This window comes from Diaporthe citri (genome assembly GCF_014595645.1).
Source record: "Diaporthe citri strain NFHF-8-4 chromosome Unknown scaffold_4, whole genome shotgun sequence".
Lineage (NCBI taxonomy): Eukaryota > Fungi > Ascomycota > Sordariomycetes > Diaporthales > Diaporthaceae > Diaporthe > Diaporthe citri.
The window spans coordinates 351,103-371,994 of record NW_025064849.1 but is presented as its reverse complement, the minus strand read 5'-3'; the positions used below and the strand labels follow the sequence as shown (position 1 = coordinate 371,994).

At 41.6% G+C, this 20,892-nt stretch overlaps 8 protein-coding genes across 8 annotated transcripts; 6 read left to right on the top strand and 2 right to left on the bottom strand.

Moving 5' to 3' along the window:
- Window positions 1–331: 331 nt before the first annotated feature.
- On the top strand, window positions 332–1,899 carry INS49_009291 (uncharacterized protein; the record flags this gene model as incomplete). The annotated part of the gene is made up of 3 exons (XM_043170025.1): window positions 332–790; window positions 920–1,689; window positions 1,764–1,899. The coding sequence occupies 3 exons, from the start codon at window positions 332–334 to the stop codon at window positions 1,897–1,899; spliced, it is 1,365 nt and encodes a 454-aa protein (XP_043024590.1).
- Window positions 1,900–2,751: 852 nt separating this feature from the next.
- Window positions 2,752–3,686, top strand: INS49_009290 (uncharacterized protein; the record flags this gene model as incomplete). The annotated part of the gene is made up of 3 exons (XM_043170024.1): window positions 2,752–2,969; window positions 3,037–3,389; window positions 3,463–3,686. The coding sequence occupies 3 exons, from the start codon at window positions 2,752–2,754 to the stop codon at window positions 3,684–3,686; spliced, it is 795 nt and encodes a 264-aa protein (XP_043024589.1).
- Window positions 3,687–3,824: 138 nt separating this feature from the next.
- Window positions 3,825–5,150, bottom strand: INS49_009289 (uncharacterized protein; the record flags this gene model as incomplete). Its single annotated transcript, XM_043170023.1, has 3 exons — window positions 3,825–3,897; window positions 4,004–4,534; window positions 4,594–5,150. 3 exons carry the CDS (start codon window positions 5,148–5,150, stop codon window positions 3,825–3,827), a joined length of 1,161 nt encoding a protein of 386 aa, XP_043024588.1.
- A 1,617-nt stretch (window positions 5,151–6,767) lies between these two features.
- INS49_009288 (uncharacterized protein) lies at window positions 6,768–7,372 on the top strand (the record flags this gene model as incomplete). Its single annotated transcript, XM_043170022.1, has 2 exons — window positions 6,768–6,943; window positions 7,018–7,372. The coding sequence occupies 2 exons, from the start codon at window positions 6,768–6,770 to the stop codon at window positions 7,370–7,372; spliced, it is 531 nt and encodes a 176-aa protein (XP_043024587.1).
- Window positions 7,373–9,197: 1,825 nt separating this feature from the next.
- INS49_009287 (uncharacterized protein) lies at window positions 9,198–11,453 on the top strand (the record flags this gene model as incomplete). Its single annotated transcript, XM_043170021.1, has 3 exons — window positions 9,198–9,349; window positions 9,379–11,255; window positions 11,341–11,453. The coding sequence occupies 3 exons, from the start codon at window positions 9,198–9,200 to the stop codon at window positions 11,451–11,453; spliced, it is 2,142 nt and encodes a 713-aa protein (XP_043024586.1).
- Window positions 11,454–12,621: 1,168 nt separating this feature from the next.
- Window positions 12,622–12,994, bottom strand: INS49_009286 (uncharacterized protein; the record flags this gene model as incomplete). The annotated part of the gene is made up of 2 exons (XM_043170020.1): window positions 12,622–12,914; window positions 12,988–12,994. 2 exons carry the CDS (start codon window positions 12,992–12,994, stop codon window positions 12,622–12,624), a joined length of 300 nt encoding a protein of 99 aa, XP_043024585.1.
- Window positions 12,995–13,339: 345 nt separating this feature from the next.
- Window positions 13,340–14,503, top strand: INS49_009285 (uncharacterized protein; the record flags this gene model as incomplete). Its single annotated transcript, XM_043170019.1, has 1 exon — window positions 13,340–14,503. One exon carries the CDS (start codon window positions 13,340–13,342, stop codon window positions 14,501–14,503), a length of 1,164 nt encoding a protein of 387 aa, XP_043024584.1.
- An 890-nt stretch (window positions 14,504–15,393) lies between these two features.
- Window positions 15,394–18,448, top strand: INS49_009284 (uncharacterized protein; the record flags this gene model as incomplete). Its single annotated transcript, XM_043170018.1, has 2 exons — window positions 15,394–15,583; window positions 18,444–18,448. The coding sequence occupies 2 exons, from the start codon at window positions 15,394–15,396 to the stop codon at window positions 18,446–18,448; spliced, it is 195 nt and encodes a 64-aa protein (XP_043024583.1).
- Between the last annotated feature and the right edge of the window lie 2,444 nt (window positions 18,449–20,892).

The following is a 20,892-nucleotide window of genomic DNA, read 5'->3' as shown; positions in this document are numbered from 1 at the left end:
GAACACTGACTCGGGTACTAACCACGGCACCTGGGCAGCGTGTTGCAACTGCGGCCTCTGCCCGAGACCCTGGTAAACGTCAGACGAGTCGGAGGACGGGCATGAAGGTGCCTCGATTCCTCTGAGATGGCGGAAAACCTTCAGCCCGTTGTCATGACCTCGATATGAATGCCTCCTTAATAACGGGTATAAGCAATTAGAAAGATCATTTCGAATACATTTCGTAGTCGGCATTGCGCCAGGAGACTAAATCCACTTCAACTCGACAGCCATCGCATACTACGACAGTTGTTCCCGTCGTGTTGCCTGTGCGACTAGCCACAGTCTCGAGATGGGCTCCATCGCGCTCGAAGAGACAAACTTGGAGCGAGGCGTTAGCGAGCAATCCGAGTTCCCATCTTCAGTAGCCGGCATTGATGTGTCCAAACTGGATGACGATGCGCTCTACTGGTGGCGCACCAGCGGATTGGACCTGGCCCGCATGATGGAGGAGGCTGGGTTTCCCGACAAGACGAAGAATCAGTTCCTCACGTTCTACAGTTCTGTTATTTGTCCATTGCTTAGAGGAAAGCCTCAGCCCGGATCAATGCCGACTGCCGTGGGCTGGGATGGCAATCCCTTTGAGTACAGCTGGGAATTTAAAGGCTCCACCAAGAAGTCGAGTGTCCGGTTTGTCTTGGATCTGAGCGAGGTTCGCCCTCCAAACAAGGACTGCCCCATGAGTGTGTATACGGTGGAAGAGGTTCTCAAGGTTCTGAAGGACAAGAGTCCACTTTATGATGATCATTGGGTACGTTTATCCGGGCGCCCCTTCCGGCGGAGACGATGTCTTCCCCGGGCCACTAATGGAAAAGTATCATTTGCAGGCTGCTTCGACAATCATAGCGAAGAAGCCATTTAAGACTGACTCTGAATTTAGCATCGTGCGATTGAGCGGTGGGCAGTGTATTCAAATGCATCGGCCGAGAGGCAAGAACTTTTGATATCCGAAGCGGGACATCGGACGCCTACTATTCTCGGCTTCGACATCAACCCCAAGATCACCGAGAAAGCCCCACATATGCTCCCCGTCATGATCAAGAGCTACTTTCCACCATGTTTCGTTGCTGCAGACCGCCGCCTCACGCGTTTCCAGGCCCTTTCCTTGGGCGTGCGCCAGTTGCCCGACATCGGGTCGCACCCGAATATCCTGCTTGGGCTGAAGATGATCGAAGATTTCGTGGCCGACAACCCCAAGTATGAGTCTCAGGGCCGTGGGCTGTCCACTGATTTTGTGCCCGCCGGCGACGCCCGCCTCAAGGTGTACTTGCGGTACCTGGGCGACGACTTCGATGAGATCTGGGACTATTACACGCTCGGCGGGCGGATCCCCATCGCAGACCTGGACGAGGATAAGCAGAAGCTGCGGGACATCATCCAGCTCTCTCGGGGGATGTGCTATCCTGTCCGCAAGATCCGCGAGGAGAGCGCGGCCGACAAGAAGCGCCGCGCCATTCTGGGCACGAAACCTTCGTCGCTGTACTTCTCGCTCACGCCTGACAAGCCCTACCCCATCCCCAAGTTCTACTTCTACCCGGGCTTTCAAGCGCCCAATGACGAGGCCGTGGCGCAGGGACTTGATATCTGGCTGCAAAAATATGGATGGGCCGATGGCGGGCCCACCATCGAGGATCGAACCAGGAACACATTGTGAGTTTCCATCAATCACCCGCTGATCCCCCTCGCCCTATGGCCACTACCCACCTCGCTAACATCTCTGACAGCACATACCGGGGCCTTGATGAGAAGCCGGGTATCTTCACGTTTATTGGCTTCGGAAGGAAGGAAGGTCTCGACGACCGTGCGCTGAGTTTGCAAGTATATGTGACACCTGAGTTGTATGAAAACCCGCGTTTCTAGGGAAAGGAAGGACAAAGTGCTTAGTAGCAAAGAGTTGGCATATGTTATTGCTTTAATGTATTACTTATGTATTTTTATTAATTTTAGAAGAATTATCTTCCTAAATAATGTTGATATTTTTTTTCCTAATCGAAGTAGCTTGATTCTAAGTTTAACCGAGTAGCTTCTCAAATACATTACTCGGTTCTAGAGATGTGTGCTGAACCTACCAGGGGGGAGGGGGGTTTCTAACTGGGTCACGCAATTCACTTATGTTTTAACATTTAATCAAAATTTCATAATTCTAGCGAAATGCTAGTAAAAGGCTATTAAAATATTATTAAAACGAAATTATATTAAAGCTTTAAATTATGTTAATATTAACTTTATATTAACGTTAACTATATATTAGCCAATGTTATTATAATTTTATATTAAAAGCTTTAGTTTAAACCTTATTAACTTTAAACTTATTTCTATTTTTAAATATTTTTATAATTTTATAAATCCTTCTATAGTAAATAGTTAAGCTAGTAAAGAATAAATAAGTAGTTAGGTTGGGGATGAGGAAAAAAAAGGAGTTTTTTTTTACCCCTATATCAAGGGTTGATATTATATCACAATATGTTAGTGATATGTAAATAATGCAAGGCACATAAAAAAACATATTATTAGAACCTTGATAGCATGTTACTATTATGTTACTATCCCATTGGTTTGCTTGCAGCACCTAAACAAAACCCCCCCCTCCCCCTGGTAGGAAGCTTTAGCTCGATAATTACTTGAAATGAAATTCAGATGGCACGCCACAACTTTTTATTCTCTTTTCATTCACCCCAAACGTCAACGCTAAACCCTTTCCGGACAACGAAGATGCCGTTCACATACAAGTCAATACTTCTCGTGGGAGCCACTTCGGGAATCGGCGCCGGCCTGGCGGATAAATTCGTAGCTGAGGGTTCTCAGGTCATCGCCGTAGGTCGTCGCCAGGACAAACTCGACGACTTCGTCAAGAAGCATAATTCCGCCAATGCTGCCGCCATTAGATACGACATAACAGACACCGCAGGCCGGAATGCCTTTGTCAATGAGTAGGTCGGACTTAATAAAACGACCCAACAGAGGCAGTGGACTTAGGCTAACCAGGATATTCCCCAGAGTCGTCACGAGGTACCCAGACCTAGATGCCGTGTTCTTGAATGCCGGCGTCCAGAGCCAGATGCGCCTATCACGGCCTGCCGAGTTCGACCTCGACAGCTTCCACCATGAAATAAACGTCAACTTCACCAGCATCGTCAACCTAGCCATGTCATTTCTACCACACCTGCAGGCCAAGACACAGCCAACCAGCCTAATAATAACAGGAACTCACCTCGGCCTAGTGCCAGCTCCGACCATCCCTGCTTACTCGGCTTCAAAGGCGGCTCTGACCTCTTTCGTCGACTGCCTCCGGGACCAGAATCGCCACAAATCCACCAGGATTATCGAGATCTATCCTCCAGTTGTGCAGTGTAAGCCTTGCTCGATGTCCCTTGAGAGCCAGTGACCTATTCAGATCAACACACCGCTGACCAAATGCCTCAGCCGAGCTTCATGACTATCTGGGGGAGGAGCTAGGCCGCTCTCTTGGGATGCCTGCCGACCAGTTTACTCACGAAGCGTACGAACAGCTGTTACATGGCGATGAGCTTATCGTCATCGGGTCCATCGCCACCGAGCCGCGCGAGTCCTACATTGAACTGGTCGAGAGGCGCAGGCAGGTATACAGCAAGCTCTCGAGCGTCATGCTGGCGCGCTTCGAATTGTGAAGGACGAGTTTGGCGCTTGTTGTGGTGGAGAACCCGCGCATTGCTATGATTTGGGAGAGTAGAAAGTAGGTAGTAGCGAAGAGGACTCAAAATTGCGGAAATAAATACATGAAAAAGGTTTGATGACTCGGTATATCATCAATGTTCTGCCCGTAGGCGGAACACATCCTGCTCCTGAGCTTTCAGGAAGTTGCCAGAAATCGTCGAGTCACTGGATAGCTTCAACACTAACTACTCAGACTATGGCTCTTCTACGTATCATGATGCTTTTGCTAAAGTCCGGCGTGATGGAAGTCCCACGGACGTTATTAACATACCGCCCTTCCAACCCATCTGGCATCTTGATGTCATAATCTATCAAGATGAAGATGAGTATCAACTTGATCTCGGCCGCCGCAAAAAACCGTCCCGGACAGGCCGGCTTGCCAAACCCGAAGGCCATGTTCTCTTTCGTCACGGAGATGAACTGGTAGAGCTCACGGCTTGCATAACCAATAGGGTCGGGCTCTTCTCCGGACCTCAGGCGGACGAACCGGTAGGGGTCGAAGCGCAGCGCGCCGGGGTACTTGGACTCGTCCAGGTTGACGGGCAGCGCGGGCACGGCGATGTCGACACCAGCGGGGATCAGCGTTCCGTCTGATAGCCGGAACGACTGCAACACGCTGCGCTGCATCCTCATGACGTTGGTCGGGTTAAGTCTTGCAGACTCGCGCATGACAGAGTCCAGGAGTTTCATCTGGTAGAGGGCTTCGGCCGTGATCTTTCCGCCCTGGCCGTCCATTGCGGTTTGGATTTCCTTGCGGAGCTCAGTTATCACTTCCGGGCAGTGGCCGATGAGATCGTAAAGTCTTTCGAGCAGGTCAGCACGCGAGTGATGCTGGGCTGATAGAGTCCTCGGGACACTCACATGTGAACCACGGTCAACGTTGTTGTGTGAATGGCTGCCACGCCTAGCAGGATCAAGATCATAGCAATCTCTTCATCACTTTTGATGTCAAACTTGTCTGCCTTGTTGATCATCCACTGGAGCATATCCTTGGGCTTCGCACCAGCCTCCTGACCTGCTGTCGCCTTCCGCCGCTCCTGAATTCGAGGGATGAAGTAGTCATAGGCTTTTTGCCGATGCATGTGGAGTCTCTTGACCGGATCGATAAAACGAGCGGCGATGGCTCGCACCGGGCCCCAGTTGGGCCAAGCCTTCAGTTTCGCGATCGCGCCGAACAGGTCTACTGTGAAGGTGATGCTGTTGGTGATGTACTCTTCTTGGCGGTACATATCAGGGCCGACGAACGCGAGACCCGAAACGATAGCCACCACGCGCAGAAGTTTCGGGAAGACGTTCACCTCAACATACTGCGCATCAGACCCCAGCGCCTCGTGAACTGACCGCTGGACCTCGCCCGACAATTGCTGGGTCAGAAGGGGGATGTGGCGAGTGAGATCCGCCTTGACGACATGGACCATCAATGGGGTCGCAAAGGTGATCCCTAATAATTTGGTTTCGAATGTCTACATAACGTTGTGAATCATGAAGGATGCCAAAAGAATGTGATGGCATGCTGCACTAACCCTATCGTTTGCCACATCTCTGCTAACAACATGGTCTGGTTGCTTGTTGACTTCATCCGCAGCCAGTATGGGTAGTATCAATATATTTCCTGGGACAGATTAGTCAACATGTCTTTAAAGGGACTGTGGTCATCTTCCAAATAGAAGGGCTGTAGATACCATCTGTGGACTCTGTGCGCCAAACACGCGTTCGGAACTATCAGCAGTCAGTCAAGGCCATTTCCTTTCGACAGAGATATGAAAACCTTTTGGTAGCCCTCATGGAACACTTTCTGCGCATTTTGCAGGAAGTACTGGCGCTTCTGTGCAGAGGTTCCCGTCTGCTGTCCGAGAAGTGGGAAATGGGATGTCTTTGGGAGACTCGACAGCCATCGAAAAGCCAGGACAGCAATAAAGACGGCTAGAACACTGCCGGCAGAGTAGATGCGCGCTTCAGCATCGCCGAAGAGCTGCGCAATGTATGGAACCATGGAGCCAGCACCACCGCTCTGTTGGAGTACGCTGAATGAAACTCTAAGACTGATACGTCACGCTTGAACTACGGAGTCGGCAGCGAAACGTAACCGAATACGGTCTCGACGGCATGGAATGATTTTTCTGCGGGTGTTGGGGTCTTATTGGCGCCTGCGTTCTCATCATACTGAGTAATACTACCTGATAGGAGTGCCGACGACGAGGGCCGGCTAACTAGAGTTAAAGGGTATTAATAAAGATTAAAGTGAGATTACATATAGATTTATCTCGAATTTGCTAAATCTTTACCACTTTATAATTAACCCTCTAGTATACCTTTAAAGTTGTAAAAAAAAACTTAGTTAACTTTTTTAAAATACTTTACATAACTACAAGGTTTAATATAATATTTTTATCATAATGATATTTATAAATCAAAATGAATTTAATATATGTACACATATAATTAGTGGATCTTATTTATCACAAGTCTGATTAAAATCCTAGTAGCTTTCTTTAAAAGTCTTATACTGGGTGGGTATATGGAAATAGCTGGGTGGGCCGGCCTGAAAAGCTAGGTAAGCCAAGATCGCACTAGGGTTGACCCCGAGTCACGCCCAATAGGAGTGCCAGTCGCGAGGGCTGACCCCGAGTAACGCTCACTATGAGTGTCGGGTGCGAGGGCCGACCCCGAGTAATGCAGTAAGTAGTAGCTGTCGAGAAGTATTCTAGACTTCATGTTAGGTGCATCACCAGCTACGCGGAATTGCAAGGTAACCCGGAGAACCCGAACCTCTTCCTCCACACGCCAAGAAGACCAGCTTTGAATACTTCGTGGAATATTCTTCAGGGCAAACTCTGAAGACTGAGACCTCATCTGAGAGCAGTTGCATATGCCCATAGTGGTACTTAGCAGATGCACTATAAAGCACAACAATCCCATATAGATTTCATCCTAATTATTTGCTTGCTTGCGAATAAACGGCAAGTTAATCACCTACTCATTCACGCAACTTTCGATCTTTTCAACGTTTGGCCCCTGTCTGTTCAGTCGCCGTGATGCCGTACCACCTCCCCTTAAGCCCGGTCGATAGGGCTATTCAGCCTCCGGTGTACTACTTGCAAGTCCAAGACTCACTGATCTTGAGCGTCTCGATTTTCTGGACCATCGCCTATGTCCTCTATGTACGCCAGGGGTACCGCGACAAGTCCTATGGCATGCCACTCTTTGCCCTGTACGTTGTTTGAGATATACGCCCGGGATTTTGTTATCAGCCTTGGTGCACGTCACTGACTGTTTTTTATACAGGGCGGGAAATATAGCATGGGAGTTTCTCTTTGGCGTGGCGATGCCCACGTCTGTAGCCCAGGTGGTTTGCTTCGTGCCGTGGCTGGTTATTGACGTCTTTATCGTCCACACCACGTGGAAGTATGGGGCGCGCCAGTTCAAACAGTCTCCTGTGGTCGCCAACAACATCGGGCTCGTCTTGGCCTTCGGGGTCGCGTTTGTGACTGCGTCCTTTTACTTTTTCATCAAGACCGTCGGGCTGGACGCGGCCTCGTTTTACCTCGGTTACTCCGACCAGCTCCTGATCAGTATCACGTCCCTGGCACAGCTGCTGAGGCGGAATAACACCCTTGGACACTCGTGGGGTATTTGGTAAGTTGTACCTAGACATGTTGAGGGATGATCCGGCATCCAGCATGCATGCGCTCAGACAGCTTACGATACATGTGCAGGTTCTGTCGAACATTCGGCACATTTCTCTCCATTGTGTTGTTCTGCTGGCGGTACTTTCATTATCCCGATAGCTACCCTAGGGTCGCAGAGCCGATAGTCGTTTTCTTCTTCGCGGCGTCGGAAGTTTTTGATATTTTATACGCATTTGTATATGCGCACATTGAACGGAAGGAAAAGGCCGCAGTCAAAGAGAAGAGTAGATAGAAGTAACAATTTAGAGGGTAATTAGAAAAAGAAAATGCATTAAAGATTACCATCACATCTAAGGAACATGGAAATGGCGCCTCAAAGAATCTACCATACTAGTAGGTATGTGGGATTCCGAGCAACTTTCGTGGCCAAGTCACCCGCCCAAGAACAAGCCTCAAGCTTCGACCTGTAGCATCCACGACAACCACTGCATGTGGCTGCTCGTGGTATGGACTCCAATTATGCCACAGGTGGGAGGAGTTGTCGGCAATGACTCGGTGTGTATGGAGTGGGTGGGAAAGAAGATTCAGCCCGTGCAAATAATGCCTGCTTACTGTTGGAGTTTTCGCTGTCGATGTACAGGATCACGTCAAGGGGGTATCCAGTCATAGCAAGCTTCATCAACTCCTTAAAAGCATTGCATCTAGACTTTTCGCAGGCCCTCTGGTTATCCAAGGACGGAGAGTGCGAAAAGGTTTGCACAAGATCATCTGCAAGCAGAGAGTGCAGAACCTTATTGTCATTTTCGGCATAGTGGTTCACAAACTTCTTCGCCGCCTGCAAACGCTTGAACTACATTGTAGACTTGGAATTCTACGCGGTACAAAGCATGCAGCGAGACAGTGAGGAAGACATGATTTGGGTGCCGAAAGAGTGCGAATGTGACTGTCAAGGTAAAACCTGGGATCAGTCTGCAAGAGTACAATTCAATAGCTCGGTGAAGACGCGGTGCTGAAGGAGGAAGGAATCCGGCAGAAAGACTTTGAAGGGCAGTGTTCATGTGTTTGACTCAACAGCGCAGTGACACATCGACCCGACTCTTTCAATTGCTGATATGCGCAGTTGGTAGTCAAACGGTTAAATACTTCTTCTCAGTCCAGTTGAGTGACTGGGTGAGCACACTGTCACAGGCGGATGCAGCATGTCCTGACCATCTTCTTGCAGGCCAGGGATGTAAAAGCACAAGTACCTACTACAAGTACCTACACAGAAAAATAGAAAATGTACTTTGTACAACAATCTCTGTACATGTGCATGTATGTACCGTTCAAGTGCCCTGTGGTCTGCTATGTCCGAAATTTGGTCATTCAGTCTAGAAAGGAAGAGCGTGGCCCCCGCAGGCAGCGTTCTTCGTTTTCTAAAGCAGCGATAAGAGATACGTTTCGGACCAAGTTCACCATGGCCTATGTGGTCGCCGCAAAGGAATTCCCGATTAGCATTATTAGCCACCAACTTGTCTAAATGACACATCGTGAAAACCTAAATGTGAAGGGAGCGGAAAACAACCCGAAACAAAGGGAAGCTGGAGTATTTCACAGCCGCAACGTGGGTCCAGAAGCCATTTCGACGAAGACACTTTGCCGACTCGCAGTATAGGTGTGAGCCCAAATTTGCTTTCCAAGATGAATCGGCCGCTGGTCTGTTCCAGTCGATGAGCTCCCATGACGAGTCAATATAACTCCTCGTAATATCGTGCAAGTGATTCCTGATGCGCACTGACCTGCGCTGGAAAGTTCTGGGCAAGAAGCAAGAGACCAAGCGATATTATCGAACTCACAATGCAGATCGACGATGTCCGAATTGAGTTCGGTGAGCTATTACAAGCCTTGCGGCTTTTGAAGAAATTGGACAGCCGTATACCCACACATTCATTTCTCAGCAGCTTGCTCACACAATCGGAGAAAAGACTCAAGAACGGGACCGTCTATGCGTGAGTCGAAGCTCTCAGCAAATACACAGTTATGGGAAGGACAGCACCGCTGACCCTGTGGTGCGTTTGCCGGTTCCGGGGCCGAAAGCAAATGTTGACTCAGCTGCAGTCCAACAACACGAGGACCTTGTTTCCACAATTGAAAAACTGGAAAACATGCTTGCGCGCGTCGACAAGGTAGTGCAAAAAGAATTGGTCGAGCCGCTGATCGATGGCGACCAGGGTATCGATGACATGAGTGACGATGAGAATGATGGTTTCTTCGCAGAAATGGAACTCCGTGACTACTTGCGACAACAGAACGCATCGTTACGTGAGAGCACATACCTCTATCGGTCATTGAGCCAACTGAACAACATGAGAAGGGACCGGCGAAATAAAATGCGACCCTCTCTTGGAAAGACGATGCCCGATGACCAAGCGGCGGTGGATGCAGAAGCCGAATTAAGGGCGACGATGGATGCTCAGCTCGCGGAAATGCTTGCGAATGGTATTCCTGCGACAGGCTCCCGGAACACATGGGCACAATTTCAGTCCATAGCGCCGCCCATCTCTCGTCTGGGATGGCAGGGTGATCGGCGGAAAGAGTCAATCATCAACCTGTTTGAGTTACTCGTTGGCGAGCCCGAATCGACACTTGTTGGATCGCGGGAGCGAAATCCAGCCCCTCGCTCGATGCCAGTAAATACTGCTGACGCTAGAGCTCCTGGAGAAACGCCACTTCTGGAAAGAATTCTTTTTCATTCTTTGGAGCTCACCGGCATTCTGGTAAACGTTTCTGGCGGTATGTTCTACCGTGGCGATATTGGCTGCCTGCCGGGTATCATCCGACCGTTCAAAATGCTGGTATATTACGAAAAGCAACTTCGCGATTATGCAGCAAGCCTTCAAGCAGGAGATGCGGCCGTGGGCGAAGACAGCCCCATTGTGACTTTGAAGGATGACGTTGGGGCAAGTCGTACATCTGAGACAGGGCGCGAAAATAACAGCTCAGACGAAGGGGTCATTGAACGAGACAACTCGGTCCGCCTGCTGCATATCCGATGCCTGTTGGATTTCATTGATAATGAAGTCAACGCTAGAAAAGAACACCTCAAGAGCGGGCACTGCAAGAAAGTTACATTCAGCGATTTGTGGTATCTATTCCAGCCAGGCATCGAGGTCATCGACCAGGATAACAAGCAGGCTTACCGAGTTGTGCGTGTGATGATGCCGAAGCACAACACAATCTCGCCATGGGAGTGCTTCCGCAGTTTCAAATCCCAGGATGGCGAGGAAAACTTGGAGAAGTCAGCCAAAATCCATTGCATCTATATCGACTGTGATGGCGAAGAGATCGGTCCTGTCCTCAGGACTTTCGAAATTGCACAGTTCGACCAAGAGAAAATGATTGAGGCACTGCCAATCTACCCTCTCCGGATGGTCCGTGAGGCTGGCTTTCGAGATCGACTTGTCGAAAGGGGCAAGATGCTATGGGCTGTGATACAGGTCAAGCCCATGTATTACGCCGGTCATACTATTGACATAAGGGAGGAGGCAGACAGCCAGGTGATGATCGACTTCAGGGAGGCTCTGATACATGCCTCTGAGCATGACAAAGAATGGAAGCCCCACGTTGACGTTACACCCACGTCATTCGAGGAAGTCGTGGACCCCGAGAAGAAATATTGTCACTCCGTCTGCTGCTATGGCCAGGTCATACACGACGAATCGTATGTGGAGGTTAAGCAGACCGAGGAATTCATCCAAAGCCAGCTGGAAAGAAGCTTGGGGGATCGAGCATCGCTTATGCTTTATCCCCAGACGATCGGAGAGATTCTTGATGCAAATAGCACTCCTAACAAAGACGAGCTCATTCTCATGAGCTACAGGGCCTTTGGATTCATCCTGAGAAGCCGAAAGTGGGGTGAGTTAGTTTTCCTACATTGTGCTGTGCCTCATGCGGACAACACCTGAGGGACACTTCATACTGATAGTGACACCTTGATTAGCACAACTTGACTTGACATACATGAAGTATGAGAACGAAGCCAACAGAACCAACGTCTTACTAAGCGCCTTTGACCGACTCATCCTCCCCGAGGGCCATAAGGAGATGGTCTAATCGCTGGTGACACAACACTTTCGTGAAAAAAGGGTTAAGGAAAAGAATGCCGACATGAAGGAACCTGACGCAAAGACTGACCTTCGACCTATAATCTGCAACTGAGGCCAACATTTTTGCAACTTCCAGGGACATCCCTGCTTCGGAAAGATGTTCAAGCCAGCAAGCAATATGTTTTGGAGTATGTTGACGGGCAACTTTTGAATTTACCTCGCTTCGTGAAATGAGACGACAACTTGAAGGACTAGGTCAAAACTGAAATTTTTGAGGCCGTCAACGGAATGTATGCAGCCCTCCACATTTCTTTCATCCCGGTCCACTAATGTATGAACATAGGTTTCTTCTTTTCTATCTACATATCAAGTCTTTGGAGGATATTGAATCTCCTACAGCCCCCACCGAAGCCTTGCGAAGTCTTTCCACTGGATCTGAAGCCTATAATGAACAATACGAAAAGGCTATGGAGCGAGTCAATTCACAGAGCAGAGGCCGAAAGAATCTCGATTATTGAGTACTTCTTGAGCGGGACGGATATGTAAGACGGGTCTTCATGCTGTGAATGTATTGCTAGCCGAGGGACTACACAAGCGTCGACAGAACAGGACCAAGGGGTTCGCATTCACTCATGGACAAGACCTGCAAAAAGTGTAGTACTGGTAAAAGCCTTTGCAATTTATTAGTCCTGATATACCTAACAAGCAGCAGGCATTGGATTCTTCTATGTGCGGCAAGAATGGCCGTGACTTAGGAAACGTCTGTCAATCATTTGTGCTTACATGAATGTTCGTTTAACCAGTGCTATTGGAGAGCCATCGCAATCTCAGCTGGAATTGTACTCAGTCTATACTGACAACATCAAGGGTTGTAGGAGAGGTCTAGGTGCATCGTTTGATAGGTAGGCTACTCAAGAGAAACGCATCTAAAATTGGCTACCTTAATAAGTGCCAATAAGCTCATAGCACTTTTTTTCTATGATTCTCTATATACGTGCAAAAGATTGTCCTGGGCCGTCACAGCGTGCCTATTAGTTTAATAGTCATCTTTATTCTCGTTCCTCTGCCTTGCTATCTGTAGACCGTTCTCTCTCTACTCTCCTCTTCCTCGAGTCCTCATCGCCATCTGGACCTTTCTCCGCGTCTGCTCGTCTCCATATCTACTTCGCCCTGTCTTAATGGGGTGTTTTGTCATAGGCGTCCTCGAGGAAACCCAGCAGCGCCTTCCTCATCAAGTGAGAGTCGGAGAACGGGTAGACATCCAACTCAGCGAAGTGCCCTACACCGCCCTTGGCGGTAACCAAACTGGCGGTCGGCTGTCTATGGTCCAGCTCATCGAAGTAGATGCAGACCAGGTGGTCGTAGTCAAACAGAGCCACGTATCTCGTCCTGTGTTCGATGGCATACGCCGACGCCTGCCTGAGGAGGCGGTGGGAGCCCGCTAGGAAGTACGAACGGTGCCCATCCACTGCAGAGCGGGGCAGGCGCTCATGGGGCACAGTGCCGGAGCAGCACCAGCGGCCCTTGAACCAACACGTTACAGTACATGTTTAGGTGGATGGCAAATGGCCTGTTTCTATTTTTGATTCCTGTTCGTACTTGCCCTTGGTCTCAGCATTTATCTTGTTCCTCATGAAAATTTCTTTGGCTAATGTAAATTTCCTCACAAGGTTTTCTTCCAAGACTTTCAGCTGGTACCGCTGAGCGTAATTAGCGGGTTCTTGCAGGCCTTGAAGCTTACCGAACGCGACACGTCATTGGTGTATAACTGCTCCCTTGAATCACATAAAGCTAGCCCTTCAGCTCAACTGAGCTGGCTCAAGAAACTGTCGAAACAACATCTCCGTTACTTCAGGGGGCTTCCTCGATTTTCTACCCTCTTCCCACATAGCCATGTTGTCCCCTGACGGCTCTGAAATCCCACAGGTGTTTGTGCCCCGGTTTTGGACACCCCCCGATGATCCAGACAAGCCGCCATTCCCATACATCGCTGGATTCACCACACAAATCCACCGCCATGTGCCCCCTCCAGCATTCGGCGCACAAGATTACGGCCCCGAGCCCAGACCACAGCTATCACCGGATTACATGCGAAGCGTGCCGCAGAGCAAGTTGGTCGTCGACAACACTCCCATGGAGACGCCACCGTGCCAGGCAGACACTGCACAGCTGACCATCACCAATCCCATCTCTGTGGGAGGCGCCAACGGCGCCCAAGTCGTCACGTGCTCCATCACCCCCGGCCAAGAGACCGCCGGCCAGCCCTTCCGGGCGGTCGCCAAGATATACGACGCTTTGTACTATGATTTCTCGGAGTCGATTGCCCACGAGCCCCGCGACGTTGTCACCGAGGCCGACAGGGACTACAGCCGCGAGGCCGCCGCTTATGAGCACCTTCAGGAGACGGGACAGACCGGCTCCTTTTGCCCCGCCTACTATGGCTCATGGTCCTTCATACTTCCCATCACCAGCAGGGGTAAAGCCCAGACAAGGCCCATCCGCCTAGTCTTGATTGAGCACCTCGAAGAGACCAGTATGCGCGGCAGCCTCATCCAGAACGGTCCCAGGAATATGGGCAAGGATGCTTTTCACCTCCCAGAAGAGTATAGGCTTGAGGTACTGGCGCTCGCTATGGACGGCTACGTCAAACAGCTGCACTCCGGCATTGATCAGCTAGACTTTGCCGGGCGGAGCCTCATGCTCGACCCAAGGGGCCCCCCGGCCAAGCCCGGTCAAAGCCGCCCTGTGGTCGCGGGCCTGCCCCTGCCGCGCATTGTGCTTATCGACTACAACGCGGCCATTGTGTTCAGCCAGGCCAAGAGACTCAAGAGGCCGCTGCAACTAGACTGGCCGAGCCCGTGTAACCCGATGATATACTTCTGGGATGAGCCCATGGAAGGCTTTGGAGGATGGATCCCTCATGAATGGCATTACAATCCAAAGTACGTTCAGGAGTGGCTCAAGGCGAGGTTTGGCACAGAGGAGCAGCGGAAGCTGTACGCTCCTGTGGAAGAAGAGCCGGTCGTCAGAGATTACGACCTGCCTGAGTATCAGTGATGATGGCCGGTGCTTGAGATGATGATACAAGCGAGCGAGCTGTATAGACACTTGTAATTAGGCCAGAGCATAATTAAGACTGAAATTTGCATGTGACTTCTACTCCGTCCTAGTGAAGTCAAATATGGTCTGAATCGCCTAACAATTGTGCCTGTCAATAAGAGCATGGGCAGCAAGCGGTCAGCAAACTGTCATCAAACACACGCCTGCTAATTAATTGGCATCTCATTTATCAATCTGTCACTCGAAATGGATGAGTCCTTTAGCATTAGTTTGAAATAGGACTCCAACTGACGAGGCGTTCACTTTTGGAAATGCTGTACTGCATTGGTGCATATGAATACATAAAATTGTACAAGTCTGTCTATATGCACAGGCGACGTACATACATACTAACACCTGCCCCGAGGGCGATCACCACAAGGCCACGAACCTAGCCTCCTACCCACAAAAGATATTATTGGAAGCAGTGAAAGCATTAAGAGGGCCGGAGATGCCAGAAGGATGAAGTTCACAGCAAGAACAGGAGTTATGCGTTTAATAGGCCGTGAAAAGTGGCCAAAAGTAGGCCACCAACCTGCGGCGTCTACCAACTTACGGCAGCCACCAACTTCAAGCGGCCACCCGGGCTGCCTGGGGCCCGTCTCAGCCCGTGGGGGCGGCGGCTCGTTTCAATACCTAGGTACGCTCCATCAACTTGGCACCGGCATGCAGCCAGTCCAAGAACCTCTATATATTCTCTACATCCAGCATTCATATCTCGGCAAGACGAGTACCTCAGTGTATTCCCAAGTTCTTCTGCTCACCTCATAGCGCACATCATCAACCACGCCATCTTCACAGTACAACCAGTTTAGGCCCATCTAAGGCGCCCTATTCAACTCACCACCATGGGTACCAATAATACCGCGGACACAGGCAAGAAAGGCTCGGACAAGAACACCAAGAAGCCAGCCTCCACCACTGCCAGTGGTTCCGTGAAGAAATCCGCCCCCACCGGCACCGGCGCTGGCGCCGGAGCCGATGGCCACAAGCCCGGGAAGCCCGTCAAGACCGCTAGCCGCCCGAGCTCGAGTGCTGGTGCCGACGCTCCGCCCCCCCCTCTCGGGACAGCCTGGCAAGGGTAACCCGACCCCACATGAGGACGAAGATCCCGCACCTCCCCTGCATAAATGGAAATTTCCCGTGGCCGTCTTTAAGGAGTCAGCGTACGCCCACCCAGCTTCTATAGTACGCCCACCCAGCTTCCACCGTTGGCCCACTTAGTATAAGGAAATTGGCTGCATGCATTAATAAAACATAAGTATACCTTAGGAGCTAGCTTTTTAAAACTATAGCTACCTTGCTACTTTATTACATTTACCCTGCTATTCTTTATATAATATATTTAATTTATATTTATTATATTAATATAAGGTATAAAAAAAAAATTTTATAACTTTAAATTAATCTATTTACTTTATTATTACCTACTTTATATAATATTTAACTTACCTTATAACTTTATTATAAAACTACTTTTTGCTTATTTATTTATATATTTTAATTAACTTATTTATAAAATAATGCTTATTCTTTTTTATTTCCTTAAATTAATTATTTTATAACCCTTACCTTTAAAATTATTTTATTATTAATAACCTTAAATTTAATTTTAATATAATTATAAATAATTAAAATAATAACTTAAAAATAATAATTTAAATATTTAAAATATTTATAATATATTATTTTTATTTTTTAAGATAATTATAAATATTTCTTAAATATAGCTTATAAAATTATACTTAAATTTAAATAACTTTGCTATTTATTTATTAAAATATAATTTAATAATTATAATTCTTATATTAATACTTATAAGGTAAAGTATAATCCTTATTTTTAAAATATACTTAATATTTAAATTAAGCTATATAAATATATAATTATAATTATATAAATTAAAAAAGATTTACCTTGCTATTAAATTATTATTAAATATATATTTAATAATAAAGTAAAGTATTATAGTAAAAAAGTAAATAAAATTATAAATAAGTTTATTAATAACTTTAAATAATAAGTTAAAAAAGTAATAATAATTAAGCAAAAAAGGTTAAAAAAGCTATAAGTTTTATATAAAATAAATTGCCTATTTAGCTTTATAATTAAGAAAGATATAAATAATTTAAGTAAATATATTTAATTACTTATTTTATATATATTTCTTAAAATATATAAGTTTTTTTTATATTATAAAAACCTTTTCTTTATATAATTATTTAGCATTTAAAACCCCTAAAAAATATTCCTTTATTAAAACTATTTTTTTACTTTATTATTAAAAATAATATAATATTTAACTATAATAATATTTATTAAATACCTTTATTATTTACTTTCTTTATATAATTTTATATAAATAAATAACCTTTAAGGATATTAATAATTAATATAAATTACTTAATAATTAAAATATTAAGGATTAATTATTAATTAAATGCTTTATTAATAATTTAATTAAAAATAGCTATTTAGTTAATTTATTAATTAATATAAAATATTAAGTTAAGTATATTATATTTTATTTTATAAAGGTAATATAATTTAAAAGCCTTAATAACTCTTTTTTTTTTATTATAAATGCTATTTATAATATTAATTAATATAAATTATTACTTATTTATATAATTAAGATAATACCTTAATAATGCTTATATACTTACTTATTAGCCTTAATAAGCAGTTAAATAATTAAGGATTTTACTTAAATGCTTAAAATATTAAAAAGCTATAGGGTTAACTATAACCTTTAAATAGTAAATGCTAAGATTATTAAAAGCAATGTTATTTAAGTAATATTTCTATAAGCATAAATCATTATATATTAATAGTACCTTTTTTAAGCATTTAAATATAATATTTATATTGCTTAATATATCTTAAATAATATAATATTTAAAGAAATAAAGGCAGAGTTTCTTATTATAATTAATATTATTTATATTAATAACTTTAAGAAACTTTAAAGCTTATTTTAATAAAAGTAAGTAAAGGTTAATAAGGGTATAAAAGCTATTTATTATATTAATAAAATTTAGCTTAATTATTGCTAATAAAGTATTTATTAAGCATACTTTTTATATATAATGTACTTTAATATTCTTTTTATATTTATTATAAAGAGTTTGCATTATTATTTAAAGATATAGCTTAGTTACTAAAAATATATATATATAATTATAATAAATACCTTTTTTTATTTAATAATAGCTTTATTTTAAAGGTTTTAAAATATTTTAATTAAAAAGTTAAAAATAGCATTAAGTATATTACTTTATTTCTTTATATCCTTAATTAATTTATTATTTATAATATCTTAAATTATAAGTAATTTTTTTATTAATTATTATAATAAGTTAAAGAGTTTAAATTAACTTAATATATTATATATAAAATTATTTTAATATATTATAAAATGCTTATATGCTTATAAAGTTAATATTATAATATAAAAGGGTAGGGCATTTTACTTAATTAACTTTTATTTATATTAATACTAATTAAAACTCTTTATATAATAGCTAGTATAAAAATTTACTTATTAATTATAGCGTTATATTATAAAGTTATTATTATATTCCCAAGGGCTTTTATTATTAAAAAATGGTTTAATATTATAAGTTAATGCTAAAAACCCTAATAAGCTTATTAATCTTAAGCTTAAGCCTATATAAGAACTATACTTTACCCCTTCTTTATTAAATAATTTATTACAAGATATAAGTATTCTTAATTATTTCCTTATTAATAATATTGCCCTTGGAATTAGGCTAAATAATCCATTCTTAATTTCACCCTTAATCCTATTTAACCCCATTAATGCCATATATACCTCCTTAAATAAAGCTAAGCTTAATGCCCTTAAGCTTAATTTTAATTAACATGCTCATATAAGCATAAAGATAAATATTAAGCCCTTTAATAAAATAAAGCCCTTTTTATTATTAAAGAAAAGGAAAATTAAATAGGCTAAGAATAATTCCAAAAGGGCAAAGGTAAATTATTATACTTATAAATTAAATGCATTAACTGCCTTAATTAAGTAATTATTAAGCTAAAATAAAGCGGCAAAGAAAAAAAAGATAGCCTTTAAAAGGAAATATAAGTAATATTATTAGCTTAAGTATAAATATATAAATTTTATTTATTTAAATATATTATTAATTAAGGTAGCATAAATATTATTAAATTTTATACTTAATTTTAATAAATAAGACTTAAAGCATAGCTTTATATTAAGGCTTGCTTAAAATATTAGCTTTTTAAAAGAAATAGTATAAAGCGCATTAAATATAATAAAAGTAAGCAGCTTATTAAAATATATATCCTTATATTACTTAATAATGTTGCTATTATACTTAAGCAATATATTAAAGCCTATTTACTAATTTTATTTACCATTTCCTTTAAATATTTTAAAATATCCTTTATTACTTATTTTTAATTTCTTAATACTTTAACTTTAAACCCTGCTTTCTAACCTTATAATATTAAATAATTATTTAGCTTAAGCTTTCTTAAATTAAGCAATACATAAAAAGTATATTAAAGTAATTATTGCTAACTATAAATTAAATTAAGCTTAATAATATGCTAAATAAGGTATATTTAAAAAACTTAATAATATGTAATATAAAAAGAAATATAAGCTTTATTATTAGCTTATAACTTGCATTAATATAATTTATACTGGTTGGCTTATAGCAAACTAAGCTTTATTAAATAATTTATTAATATATAAAAAAAGCTTAATTATAAGAAATATTATAAATTATAAGCTAGTTAATTAAATTAATAGTAAAAAATATATATAGCTAAATTATATAAAGAATAATAATAATATAAATAATAATAAGTATTATAAGGGCTTAAAAAAGTTTAGCTTTATGCCTTTAATTAATAAAATTATAATTAAAAAGTAAAAATAAGGTAAGTTTGCTATTAATAATAATATATTATTTTATATAATTTAAGCATAAAAAATGCATAATTATACTTTATTTATTATAAACCTTAATAATTAAATCTTTAAAAAGATTTAAGAAAAGTTTAAGATAAAAAGGGATTAATTATTTTATAAAACCCTTTATTTTAATTAAAATTAATAAAGATATTATATTAAAAAGAGTATATTTCTTAATATACTAAGAAAGTTAAGTAAGGAATTTATATAAAATTATATTATTATTAAGGGTAGTTTTTAAGCAAGGAATATAGCATTATAGCGTTTAATTAAATATATAATATATATATATAATAATTCTTAAATAAGTTTACTTAATACTAATATTTTAAATTATGCTATATTTATTTTAAACTTATTTAATATCTTTAAATATATTATTATTAAGTTTTTTAAGCTTACTACTTATAATATAATCCATTATTTCTTATTAAGAGATTTACACCTCTTAAGTTTTTTATTTTATTATTTTTTAATTATATATTTTATTAAGATCTTAATTAATATTTCTCTTATATTGCTTAATAAGCTAGCTAAGTATAATATGTTTAAGGGCATAAAAATTATTATTAAGTATTCTTTCTCCTTAAAATAAGCAGTAAGGGTAGGGTTTGGTTTTTCTTTTTCCTTATAAGCATAAAATAAGCCTTGGCATTTAATATTTAATTAAATATATTATAATATATAAATATTAAAAGGTATAATTTACTTATTTAAATATCCTTAAATTCTTTATTTATTTATATTTATACTTTAACTTATTTACTTTCTTTATATCTTTAATTAATATTATTAAAATACTTCCTAAGGCTGCTAATAAGCTTGCCTTTAAGGGCTTTATTATTGCCTTTAAGGCTTTTAGGAATATAAATGCTGATAAGATTACTATTTTTAATAATAAAAAGCATATTAAGACATATAAAACTTATTTTTATATTTATAAAAGTATTAAAAGCAAAGCATATTATTTTTAAAGTAAGTATAATTTGCATAATAATAAATTATTAATTCCTTTTATTTAAGTATTTAAGTATTTTATCCTTATCCTTTTAAATTATTTTATTATTATATTTATATAAACCTTTTCTTTAATAAAAAAACTTTTTTATTATAATAATGGTAAACTTAATTATATTTATTTAAAGGTTATTAAGTATTAATTAGCATTAATTAATGTAAATAAAAGGAATTTAAAAATATATAGCTAGCATTATTTAATGCTAACTTATAAAATGCTTATATCCTTAAGTAATTAAATTGCTGCCTTTGCCTATTGCTAAGCATATTGCTTTTCTTTTTACTATGCCGCTATATATTTTTTTATAACCTTAAGTTTTTAAGCTATAATTTTAAATAGCTTTTTAAGGCTAACTTTAATATA